The sequence below is a fragment of the Pseudochaenichthys georgianus genome, chromosome 22 (genome assembly GCF_902827115.2).
Source record: "Pseudochaenichthys georgianus chromosome 22, fPseGeo1.2, whole genome shotgun sequence".
NCBI classification, from domain to species: domain Eukaryota; kingdom Metazoa; phylum Chordata; class Actinopteri; order Perciformes; family Channichthyidae; genus Pseudochaenichthys; species Pseudochaenichthys georgianus.
This window is the reverse complement of record NC_047524.1, coordinates 18,777,163-18,790,734: the sequence shown is the minus strand read 5'-3', so window position 1 is coordinate 18,790,734 and position 13,572 is coordinate 18,777,163. Positions and strand designations below refer to the sequence as shown.

The window sequence follows — 13,572 nt, the reverse complement described above, 5'->3', positions numbered from 1 at the left end:
GAACACCCCCAAGGAACCTTGAGTGTAATTTGTCCCTGGACAACCACTCTAGCCTAAAGTGTGGGCCATTAGTATGTAAACATTAGCTGCTGCAGATCAGCAGGATTACCCACTTTTCATTTGCAAAATAATAATTATGAAATATGACTTTAGGTGGCAAGCCAAAGCGAGGTGATGGGGAGCAGCTGGAAGCCCTGGACCCAGGGAGAAAGGCGGCCATAATCGGTGAGTAAAAACGAATGAATTTAGAAAGGAAAATAAAAGTTAATAGAGATGCGTCAAGTTGACTACTTTAACCATCCCTGTTTCACTATTTATTAGCTATCAATGGTAGGATCAGGATCAGCATCAGGTAAGTGAGGAGGACACCCGTTAATGGTATCTGCACGGATTAGCACCTATAGGGTGATCACTACATTTTCAATGGCTCACTTCTTGATCACAGCTCTCTTCTAATAGAACCCATGTTCTGGGCTAGCGTGCTTCCTCTGTGGTGTCCTCTGTGTTATAGAATGTGTAGTCGTTAATAACCCCATGCCACTAATTGTTCTCCTCTGCAGTGTTAAATAACCAGCATCTTCACCCTTAATCAATGACCAGCCCTTTGTACTGTGTTTGTGCCATATCATGTCTTTAATTAATGTTCTTGATTGCAATGCATATGTTATTGCTCTTCTGGTAAACAACCTGTGCTGATGATCTCTGTTGTTTGTATACAAGTGAAGTTCATGTGATGTCATTTTTTTTTAAACAGTATTTTGAAAAGCCAAACTTGACCTAATTTCAACTAATTGTAAACTTAGCAGCTTCTTAGACAGATTTGGTAAATGCACTGACTTTTCAGATAATTCAAAAATAATAGTAATGATATATGAAACAAATCACTAATAAAATAGATCATCTGTTTGAATAAAGGCTTTGGGCTTTATCTGCCAATAAACTCACAGGGGAGCTCGTGTACACTACACCGGGTGGTTTGGCAACACTTTGGAGTGGAATGCTTGGAGTCTGTAGAAGACTTGGAGCATTTTGACACTGTCATCTCATTATGTCCTTTTCTTTTCTCTGTAGAGGCAACAATGAAGAAGTGGCCACACACAACGAAGGGCCAGCTGGGTACAGCCATCAACAGCAAGCTGACAGAGCTCAGGGCTCGCCAAAAGCAGACTAAATAATTGACATTTATTGACAATAAATGTATGTTAATGACTTGTACATTTTGTGTGTTGTATTTTTTATGTAAGTAGGCTATGTATAAACCTTGAACATAGGTGTAAATAAACATATATGCACATATAGGATAAACTTATATGCACATATATGTGAAACTTATATCCACATATATGTTTTACATATATGTTTTACATATATGTGAAACATATATGTGCAACCTATATGTGCATATAAGTTTAGCCTATATGTGCATATATGTGCAACCTATATGTGCATATATGTACAACCTATATGTGCATATATGTGAAACCTATATGTGCATATAAGTTTAGCCTAAAAATTATAAAATACGGCAAAGATATTAAAATATGTGTTTCCATTATTCATACTTCTGAAATATATCTGTATTAACTTTATATCATCGTATGTCCGTGTTTATTGGGTATTTTTGCATGAAACAAAGACTGGCATATAGTTTCAAGCCAGTACTTTCAACAGAAATACACATATACATCCTGTTGAGCAGGATCTACAGTTTCCAGTATTTTCCGTTTCGTAAAATGATCAAATAAGGCGAAGATATTCAAATATGTGCTTCCATTTTTCATACTTTTGAAATGTATTAACTTTTATATCATCGTATCTCCGTGTTTACTGGGTCTTTTTGCATGAAACAAAGACTGGGATATAGTTTCAAGCCAGTACTTTCGACAGAAATACACGGCAATGTTGTCCGGACTGTTGTTTTTATGCGGCACCGGCTTGAACAGGTCATGTGATCTGATCACGCCGGCGTGACGGTCGACTCCAAAGGGTTAATATTAAATACATATAAGTATTTTTACAACTTGTATTTAGAAATACTCTGTTGTAATTATTGATGCACATGTGTTCATCCATTAAATGTGGCATCTGCTATAATGGGGTTAATGTATGATATCACTTAATAATACAATACATTATAATATATGATATGATAATTACATTTTAGTTTTATTCATTTCTTATTTCATAGTTTCTCATTATTATTATTTTTATCGCTCATCTTAGTTTTGATTTTATTAATCTGTGTGAATCTGTGCTGTCCTGTTTTTCACTCTCACCCTGTTGCTGTTTGAACTACTGAATTTCCCCACGGGATTAATAAAGGTCCATCTTATCTTATCTTAACGTATAAGTTGATTTACTTCAATCTACTGAACTGTGTAAAAACACCCCAACAATATTACAAGAAATATACTGCATAAAGCAAACTATATACTTTATTTGATCTAAAATATTGATGTTTCTACAACACCCAGCTGTCTTTGTGTATTTTGTGAATGAAGCACCATCTCATGGTTAAATCCTGTAATTGAACAAATGGGGAAATTGGGCAACGCCCTCTAGCAATTTGGCAACACCCCCAGCCACTGGCATCCGCTGGGCTTTTGACTGGGACACACCCATGTGAGTCCTATCTGGGGTGCTACATCTGTAGGCCTACACAACTATGGTGTAGTTCTGCACTGATTGAAAAACTTGGGTCGCAGGTTCCTCAATAGTGCATTACAAGACATCTATCAATATTTGTGCATACCTCCAGCAATGTTAACTATGTTGAAGCACTTATTTTAACTGATATTATACATAACAAGGACAATTTAAGGTAAAACCTAATAGAGGTGTCATACATAATAACCTAATAAAAGTAAATGTAACAACTATTACAGTGCAACAAAACAGGAAGATTAAATGTGGTCTCTTAAACATAAGATCTCTAGCATCTAAAGCAATATTGGTAAATGATTTAATATCAGATTATAATATTGATATATGCTGTCTCACTGAAACTTGGTTGAGACATGAAGAATATGTCAGCATAAATGAGGCCACTCCACCCAGCCATATCAACACTCATATTGCTCGAGGCACGGGCCGAGGAGGTGGAGTTGCAGCAATCTTTGACTCAAGTTTACTTATCAATACTAAACCAAAATTAAATTATACTTCCTTTGAAATCCTCGTTTTTAGTCTTACGCATCCGACCTGGAAAACTTTGCAGCCAATCTTATTTGTTACAGTGTATCGTGCACCAGGTCCTTATTCAGAATTCTTATCAGAATTCTCTGAGTTTTTATCAACTTTGGTTCTTAAAACAGACAAAGTAATTATCGTAGGTGACTTTAATATTCATGTTGACGATGATAAAAATAGCCTTACTGTTGAATTTAACTCTATATTAGATTCTGTTGGTTTCTGTCAGAGTGTAAATAAACCAACCCACTGCTATAATCACACTCTCAACCGTGTTCTGATTTATGGTATTGAAATTGAGCAACTATTAGTCGAACCACATAATCCTGCTTTATCCGACCATTTCTTAGTAACTTTTGAAGTACTATTACGAGACTACAAAGCATTAGTCAAAAGCTCTTGCAGCAGAAACCTATCTGTTAGTGCTATAGCCACATTTAAGGAAGAGATTCCACCAATACTTAACTCGATAGCATGTCTGCATGTAGGGGAGGAAACTTATACAAAATGTACACCACCCCAAATTGATCATGTTGTTGATAGTGCTATAGATGCGCTGCGAATAAAATTAGACTCTGTTGCTCCTTTGAAAAAGAAGAAAATAAAACAACATAGATTAGCTCCATGGCATAATGCCGAAACCCGCAAAATAAAGCAAAAGTCTCGACAACTTGAAAGGATATGGCATTCCACTAAACTTGAATCTCGTTTAATTTGGCATATTACTCTCAATGAATATAAGAAAGCACTGCGTAAAGCGAGAGCAGCCTACTACTCTTCATTAATAGATGAGAATAAGAATAATGCAAGATTTCTTTTCAGCACTGTAGCCAGGCTGACAGAGAGCCACAGCTCGATTGAGCCTTCTATTCCCATAGCACTCAGTAGTAATGATTTTATGTGCTTTTTTAACGATAAAATTGTTACTCTTAGAAACAAAATTAATGACCTCTTGCCTTTGACCAGTATAGTGTTATCCCGGAAACGTAAGTTCGAATATTACACTAGATAGTAAACTAGAATGCTTTACAGCCATAAACCTTGAACAATTAAATTAAATGATTCTCTCTTCTACACCATCAACGTGTATGTTAGACCCAATTCCAACTAAGCTGTTGAAGGAAGTTTTTCCATTAATTAGCACTTCTTTATTAAATATTATGAATATGTCTAAAAATGTTTAGACATTCATATTCATATTTTATTATCAATAAATAAATAATAAATTAATCATGTTCCACAATCATTCAAAGTAGCAGTGATAAAACCGCTTCTTAAAAAGCACTATAGACCTATTTCTAATCTTCCATTCCTCTCAAAAATTCTTGAGAAAGCAGTCGCAAAACAGTTGTGTGATTACTTAAAGATTTATTTGAAGATTTTCAGTCTGGCTTTAGAACACATCATAGCACAGAGACAGCTCTGGTTAAAGTCACAAATGACATTCTAATAGCCTCAGACAAGGGACTTGTCTCTGTTCTTGTTTTGCTCGATCTCAGTACTGCATTTGATACTATTGACCATGATATCTTATTGCAAAGACTAGAGCACTTAGTTGGCATACAGGGAACTGCTTTAGGCTGGTTTAGGTCCTATCTATCTGAACGCTCTCAGTTTGTACGTGTCAACGATGAATCTTCCACGCAAACCAAAGTTAGCCATGGAGTGCCACAGGGCTCAGTGCTCGGACCTATTTTGTTCACATTATATATGCTTACGTTAGGCAATATTATAAGGAATCATTCTGTACATTTTCATTGTTATGCGGATGATACTCAACTATATTTATCAATCAAGCCTGATGAAATTAATCATCTAAATAAATTCAAGACTGCCTCAAGGACTTAAAAACGTGGATGACCTTAAACTTTTTGATGTTAAACACGACCAAAACTGAAGTTATTGTACTTGGCCCGAAGAATCTACGAAACAAATTATCTAAAGATATACTAACTATGGATGGCATTAATTTGGCCTCCAGTGAGACTGTAAGGAATGTTGGTGTTATATTTGATCAGGATTTATCCTTTAACGCCCACATAAAATCAATTTCAAGGACCGCCTACTTCCATCTACGTAACATTGCAAAAATCAGGCATATCTTGCCTCAAAACGATGCAGTGAAACTAGTCCATGCATTTGTTACTTCAAGGCTGGATTATTGTAACTCCTTATTATCAGGGTGTACTCAGAAGTCAGTCAAGTCGCTTCAGCTGATTCAAAATGCTGCAGCTCGTGTACTAACCAGAGTTAGGAAAAGGGACCACATTACTCCTGTTCTGGCTGCCTTACACTGGCTCCCTATAGAACACAGGATAGAATTTTAAATTATTCTTCTTGCCTACAAAGCCCTTAATGGGCAGGCGCCATCTTACCTTAAATAACTCACTATACCCTGCTGTCCTGACTAGGGCATTGCGTTCCAAGAATGCAGGGTTGTTGGTTGTTCCTAGAGTCTCTAAAAGTACAATGAGAGCCAGAGCCTTTTCTTATCAAGCTCCACATTTGTGGAATCAGCTTCCAGTTTGTGTTCGGGCGGCAGACACCCTATCCGTTTTTAAGAGTGCGCTTAAGACCTTCCTTTTTGATAAAGCTTATTGTTAGGGCTGATTAGATTCAACTCCTAGTTTTGCTGATATAAGATAAGATAAGATAATAATGTATTCATCCCGAAGGAAATTGTTGTGCCAGAGTAACAAAATACAATTAAAACTGCGGTCACAGACGTGCACGCAGTTGTGGGCGGGCCTTCGTGTCCGAGCGCCTGTCGGGGAGGGTCGCCGGTCGTCCCGGCGTCCTGCAGGCGTGGTAAATGAGCTGCGTGTGATCTGACCAGGAGGTATTAGGCTTGTGTGTTAGTGGTTCTGGCTGTGTAAGCAGGGTGTTGATTTGTGGTTGATGTTATAGTTGTTGAATGGAGGTATAGTTAAGAGTTGTTTGAGTTTTTACGGGATATATTTGGCGTGTTAAAGAAATGTATACAGTCCAACAATAGTTCAAGCCACTACAGGGATTTGAACCCTGTCTCATATGAGAGTCCATACCAGTGGTGTTTGCTTTTTGTGGCTGTGTGTATTGATCAAAAAGCAAACCTGCAATACAGTTGTTAATGTGATGTTGTCAATGGCACAACAATGATGCGTGAAGCTGTGTGTTGGGTAATAGTGATGTATGACTAAATATGTAGTTGTAACATATGTATTGCACTGTATTGCAGGATAAAATTGATCTGACGTAATTGGGAACAGCATGCTATGTAATGTTAAATGTCCTGTTAGCAGGGCAGTGGGGTTTGCTATAAGCATGAAAGACCTCTCCATTCCCTGTGTAGTAAGACATGTAGGTGATTAGGTGTGGTATGGGAGAGAAGAAACATTAAAACAGTTTGTGAACTGGAATGGAAATAGTGAAATGTTGGTGTGATTTATTTAGTGTATGTAATTAAACAGAGTGATTGGTGTTGTGTGAGAAGTGATATGTGTAGATGTGGGAATGTGGATGAGGGTGGATTATGCAGACGTTTTTGCAGAAAGTGGAACAACCTGTGGAAATGACTGTAAAGTAATGCACAGTAGGGTTGGTTACAAGTGCAAGATGACACAGAATTAGTTGGGGTTTGTTGTGGATGGTGTTGACATTGATATAGGCAATAGTGTGCCTCTCTTTGCGTACGCATACATAAACATATTAATAAGGCATTACAGTACACATTACAGATATTAGACATGTAAGAGCCATTACTGTGGACATTACCCACATGAGCAAATGCGGGTAAAGTGTCTTGCCCAAGGACACAACATATGTACAGTCACACATTACTCCTAAGTAGTTGCTCTGGCACTGACACTAAGCAACAGTTGTGTGTGGAGTTGGCAGGGATGAAGGCATGTGTATGCCTTTCCCTGCTTCCACTGTCTACAGGCAAAACCAAATGTTATCTATATTGTGAGTACATGGTTCCTATGAAGTTGTTTTGGCACTGACACCAATCAACAGCTATGTGGGACTTGGCATAGATGAAGGCACATTGTAGGCCTGTCCCTGCTTCCACTGTTCACGCACACAAGCAATTTACATTTGTACCATGAGTGGATTGCTGAAAAGTAGTTGTTGTGGCACTGACACCCAACAACAGTCATGTAGGACTTGGCAGGGATCAAGGTGTTGAGGTTCCTGTCCCTGCTTCCACTGTCCAGACACAACCAAATGTACGGAGTGTTGTTTGTCAGTTCCAGAAATGGAACTGGTTAGGACCGCTTTCTTAGTAGACATTGAACTGCTTCATGAGTGCTGAAGTACATTGGCTTGACCGTGGTTTCTCCCAGGTATGGACTTGTATTTGTGAGATATACATGATCGATCAATGTTCCCTTTTCTGTTGTGGGTTCAGATACCAGTTGGGAGTATCCAAGGGTTGTCATGAATGTGGACATTGAAGTGGATTTGAGCAGATCTTGGTTGAAGTCCCCCAACATGACAATGTTGTTTGATGTGGCATTGAGGGCATTGGTCAACTGGGGCATGTTGGTTTTGAACTGTGTCATGGGATAGTTTGGTGGTCGATAAACAACCGCAACAATGAAATTGTCTTCGGTGAAATGACAGGCAATGCATTCAATGTTGAGGTTGGGAAGATCCAGTTTGGTGTAATATAAATGGTCTCGGCAGTAGATCCCAACGCCGCCACCTTGTTGGTCCTTGTATGCTGCCAAAACCGGGTCCGGTGTGTTGTAGGCCTTACAACGTGGCATACTGTGAAATGTGTAGTTTGGAATGCGGGTAGTGTCAGGTGTGACAGTGTGAGGTAACCATGTCTCTGTGACAGCCACACAGCTATAGGGAAATGGCTGAACAGCAAGTGTTAGATCAGGTAAATGACTGGGCAAGCTCTGAACATTCATAGAGAATATTGAGAATGACAGAGTGTTCTGTGTGGGTGTAGTACTGATGGGTACAAATGATGCCATGCCTGCAAGGGAGTCTTGAATATTGGGTTTGCAATAGATGGCGCTGTCTTTGAAGTCCTGCAGTGTCAGGCCAAGTAAGCTGCTAACACAGCTCAAAGCCACATATGACTGTCCCGGTGCAAACACGCCTTTAAGGGAAATGACGGCTTGGTCTACAGTTAGTCCTTGCACCTTGTGGACAGTACAAGCCCATGCCAACTTCAATGGAAACTGTTTGCGCAATTGCCCCTTGCCGCCAAACCTTTCCTCCTCCATGTGTATGGGAGTAGCTGAAATGTGTGCAGGAGATTTAGGGGAACGCGTCCTTCGGTGACTTCCCACCTTGTCAGAGTCAAATTTCACAAAGACAGTGTTGTCAGAGGTTTTGCTGTCATTCATGACAATGTTCATGACTTCGCCGCACACTCTGTTCACCAATCCGTCAGACACATCGATGTTTTTGATCAGCATGACACGTGCTCCATGTCCTATGTCCAAGGACTCGGGTAGAATGGATTGGTAGACATGTTTGAAGTGGCCCTGTTTCAATTGCATGAGTTTGGTTTTTGGATTTTTCTCATAATCCAGTGCCTGCACACACAAGTGGTCTGGACATGTGGCGCCTAACTGGATGATGTTGTGTGCGTTGACTTGTGCGTTGGTGGGAAAAATATGCAAGGCCGAGCTGGCGAGTCCGGTTTCACAGTTTTTCAACAGTGCGATGTCACTTGGATGAAGGGCGGTGGTTTTGAGTCTTGTACGCAGTCTGTTCAACATTTCGGCAAAGACAATGTCTTGTTGGCGTACAATGGTGGTCAACTGTGCGATGGAGAAATTGCCATTCCATAAATCACATAGTGGTGCCTCCAAATACAAGGCCTTGGCTTGAACTGGGCTGAGCTGGAAAAAGTCTCCCACAGCTATGACACAGACGTTTCCAAATGGCGAATGATCCCCGGGTTGCATAATTTGGCGAAGCCTGCCGTGAATGTAGGCCAGCAAGTTATGACTGACCATAGAGATTTCATCTATCACCAGGATCTGCAGGTCGTTTAATTCAGTACGTAAGGTACTGAGTTTGGCCTCGCCTAAGGGCATGTAGGGGAGTTTCACATTCATGCCTATAGACAATGTGCTATGTATTGTGGTGGCTTGGATGGAATAAGCAGCAATGCCAGTTGGGGCAGTCAACAAGACGGTGACTTTGTCCGGTGAACTAGCAACCTGGGACAACAATCTAGTGGCTTCATATTGAATGGCCTTGATGAGGTGTGTTTTCCCTGTGCCAGCACCGCCAGTGATGAAGACATGGAAAGGTGTTGGCCATTGACTTTGGCATGGCACCAATGTCTGACTTGGTAGAAGATGGTAGAAGATGTCTCTCTGTTGGACGTTCAGTGATCTGAGGAGGTTAAGTGCATCAGGGCGACACATGGAGTTAGCATGTGCCTCAAAACGACTTCCCTGGGCACCACTGTCAGGGATGTCTGGATTGTCATCAGTGTCTTCATCCACGGTTTTCACGCGTAGCCTCATTTCCTCGTCACATTCCAAATCTTCCAGACATTGATCGGGACACATTTGGCACCAGGCATCTTCAAGGATGTCTTGGTTTACAATGTCATTGTCCGAATGTGTGATGTCTTGACATTCCTTCTCAAAAGTTTGCCTGTTCACGTCAACAGTGTCTTTAACAGAGTGAGGCTGGCCGTCTAGCAGCCAGTGACCATGGCGATAGAACTCTTCGTATGTGGGACAACCTGGAGGTTTGAGGTCATCAGCTACACGGTAAGGTAGGAACAGCTGCAAAATGTTTTGGAAGTACTTTTCCGGCTGCGTGTCATTTGAGAACCGCACATAGCGCACCACGGCAGTGCGTGCCGGTTGCCTTTTCTGGATAAATCCAAGTCCCTGGCCTAGTTGGATTTTCTCCCGAGGGCTCTCGCTGTTAGACAGAACTCTGTATTCTGACAGAAAGGTAGCCAAACACATTTGATGGAAAAGGGGTTCGCTTGGTCTGGCTGCATATCGGTCCACAGGACTGGTTATCCACATGTTGTCGTTAGTGAGCGTCTGTGAATTGGCCATGCGTTTCAGTGTGGCCATAGGCCGGCTGATGCGCGTGGCGTGTTCTCCTGTGGGAATGTACACGGTGGCACGCGAGCATCCTTTTAAAGGCATCTGGAGCAGTCTGTACACGGCTTCCTGTGCGCACACATCTCGATTATGCAAATACACACGTCCCATCTTGCGCATGGCCTGCTTGGCATCTGTGTTGCCCTCCTGTGTTGCTTCACGGTGAGCGGCGCTGAGAATTAAGCCCATTTCGCGCTCAGCTTTAGCAATGTATGAAATGATGTAGACAATGCAAGCATATGCATTGACAACAAACTGGATGTCCATGTTAGCATTCCATGCTGAAAGTAAGTGCTTGTTGTAAGGATTCACCCATACGTCTGCGGGTTGGCGCCTAAGGACAACTTGTGTTTTGCCAGCAACGCAGGCAAAAGCAGTTTCCAACAGCTGTTGGGTCATGCCGAGTTTGTCATACAGCTGTGACACAGTAGTGAAAGTCTCCCTGACATCAGTGACTGTGTCTTTGACCTTGGTCATGAGTTTACATGCTGCGTCTTTGGTCATGTGGTTGATGGTGGTGTCCTGGGGCGAGCACAAGTCGTCAGTATTCCGTCCTCTGGAAACAAAGGACCTGTCACTTGGCGGCCGTGGGAAATTGAAGCGACATACAGTGCGTTTCTTTCGACAGGACTTGGAATGCTTTTTGCTATGCGTTTGGAGGGTTGATACCTGTTCCTGAAGACTGTCATCACCTTCTGGAAGTGAGCATGAAATGTATTTGTCAACAAACAGTACCACCTCCTCATCACTGTCGCGATCCACTTGTGGGCTGTTGGCAATCCAGAAAATGGCATGAATATGAGGACTCCCTCTCTGCTGGAACTCCACACGATAGAAGAAGTCTACCACCTTTCCTATTGGTTGGCTTGGTGATTGTATGACCTGTTTTAGAAAGGTCCGCCATCTTTTATCAAACATGCGTGCTGCAGTGACAGGATTGCGACGCAAAAGACCGCATTTGTCACTCCAGTCTAAATCGGCGACATTGTCACATCGTCCTTCTTGACGCATCATGCTGATAAGCAAATTCTCCCACCGCATGTCAGCAGCAGAGAAGGAGCAGAAGAAAGTGGGCAATCCAAGCTGCCTGACCATGGCAAACACATCCTTTTGGGCTCCAGCCCAAAGAGCAGGTGTGCCACGAATGGGCCGCAGGAATCTGTAGCCGTCATTGGTTTGAAGTATGTTTTTCAGAGTGTCAGTGTTGTTTAGCATGGCCCCTGTAATCGTACCTGGTGATGTCCCGAAATGTCCTTTACGTAAAGCGATGGAGATACTTGAAGAGACCATCTGTACTTCAGTCATGTACTGAGCGTAGAAGATGTAATCAACATTATGTGCAAACCGACCGTCGGCATGCATAATGCGACTTTTAAAGTAACTGGCCAAGGTCACCCTGTGGTTCCGGAAATCATGGAAGGTTGGACCACCCTGTGGGAAAAGGATGGGGAAACTTTTGGCCTCGTTGGTTTTGTCTGTAAGAAGGGCAACAGGATTGTTACCTTCAGCAGGAGCAATGTTCAGGGTTGTGTCATAACTAGGGATCGACCGATATGGCTTTTTCAAGGCCGATACCGATACCGATTATTAGTAATCAAGGAGACCGATAACCGATATTTGGAACCGATATACATTTGCAGTAAAATCAGAAAATCTTGGTGTCAAAATGTACAATAACACAAACTCCAACACAACTCAACACAACTTCTTTGAAATGCATTTAAGCATAGCCTATATTATGTTTAATGAACTTTTAAACATCTTACAACTGGTTTCCTCTCCGTGCCCTTTTCTTTAGTGCAGCCATCTGCTATGAGTTAGAGAGAGACAAGAAGTGGGGCTGCATGCTGACATGCTTAACTAACAATAATGCTTAATTTATTATATCAAACCAATGCCTGTCTGTCTAGCATAACATCCCAATAAGCTGCTAGCAACTGCAAAACACTAGTGCTAATGTTTTGCAAACTATTAAAAGTGAGGCTATGACAGTAGACCTAACGTTAGACTAGTAGCCTCACTTCTAATATTTTGCTAAACATTTGCTAAATACATGTTGGCTAGCTAATGAGCTTCACATATCAACCTGAAAAACTGCGAGGCTTCACTCGCAGCCCCCCCTCCGCACCACAGTTCCGCTGTGAGACGCTGCACGCTGACTGACTTCCCGCGTCCCTGTGTAACTGGGAAGCTGATAGAATTGGATCAATAGATCGTGGTGTTTTTGCAACTTCAGCATAGGGGATTGGGATGTTTATTGAACTTCGGCTTTCAACTGATTTACCTTCAAAAGTTAACACATGTATGGCTCTGCCGCTCAGCGCTGCTGCTTGCCTCTGTCTGTGTCTGCGTTCTTCGCACCTGCCTGTAATCTGAGAAGGTCCCGCCTCTATGGCTGGCTCCCGCCCGGAAAATCTTCAGTGTTGATTGACACTTCAGTAATAGCCTATCAGATAGCGCTGTGGGCGGGACATTGCTCGTGTACAGAGAGTGGTGACTGCAGACAGAGAAACGGCCGCATCAGAGCCAAAGTGTTATCGGCAATTTTATAAAAAAAAGGCCGATACCGATAATCGGTCAAATGATGAATATCGGCCCCGATAATCGGCCTGGCCGATAATCGGTCGATCCCTAGTCATAACGGTCTAAGATTTCCTGTCCTAGATCCACAGGTTGGAGACATGTGTCCATGAACATGCCATGTGTTTGGCGGTCATGTGATGGTTCCTCGTCAACACATGCCTCTTCTGGCTGTGTGTGTTCGTCAGGAGGCTGCTGGTTGACGTCTTGCTCATAGCGATTTAACCATTCGGTGTTGAAGAGTATGTCAGCGTAATAAGGGTTGTACGCTTGTAACCACAGCAAGGCTTTTTTGATACGCTGGACACTGACGTATTGGTAGCTGTAATTAGCCGTGTATGACATCTTGCGTTTCAGGTGAACTCGCCGTAGTGAGTCATCGTCGTCTGACCTTGGCAAAACGTGTGTGGTCGCCGTTATGTTGGCAGGGACACATGTCACCGGCCCGTGTACACCGTTTTGTCCACCTCTAGGTAATGCCACCCATTTCCGAAATGCAATGTGTGCAGAAATCAGCTGTGTCTCCAGAAGGTTCAGGCAACTTAATTCAGGAGGTATGGCTTTCAAGTGCAAGGTGTTAACGCTGCAGAGTGTCGGCATGGTACCGCGACATAATTTGCGATGGCAGTCAGTACAGATCCATGACTTGCCCATGGGTGAGGCTTTCTGCCTGCAGGGCACTGAGCAGGCACGGCATTTGTGCAAGAACCGCTCTGTGATA

General features: G+C 42.2%; 1 protein-coding gene across 1 annotated transcript; it reads right to left on the bottom strand.

Moving 5' to 3' along the window:
* Positions 1 to 7,436: 7,436 nt before the first annotated feature.
* LOC117468040 (uncharacterized) lies at positions 7,437 to 13,196 on the bottom strand. Its single transcript, XM_034111995.2, has 2 exons — positions 12,910 to 13,196; positions 7,437 to 11,808 (listed from the first exon to the last, which is right to left on the bottom strand). Exons 1-2 carry the CDS (start codon positions 13,194 to 13,196, stop codon positions 7,437 to 7,439), a joined length of 4,659 nt encoding a protein of 1,552 aa, XP_033967886.2.
* Between the last annotated feature and the right edge of the window lie 376 nt (positions 13,197 to 13,572).

Coding starts and splice junctions, on each gene's coding strand:
- LOC117468040 (XM_034111995.2), bottom strand. CDS start 13,196: ATGTCATACACGGCTAATTACAGCTACCAATACGTCAGTGTCCAGCGT. Junction 11,809..12,909: donor CAGGAAATCTTAGACCGTTA/TGACTAGGGATC, acceptor GTCGATCCCTAG/TTATGACACAACCCTGAACA.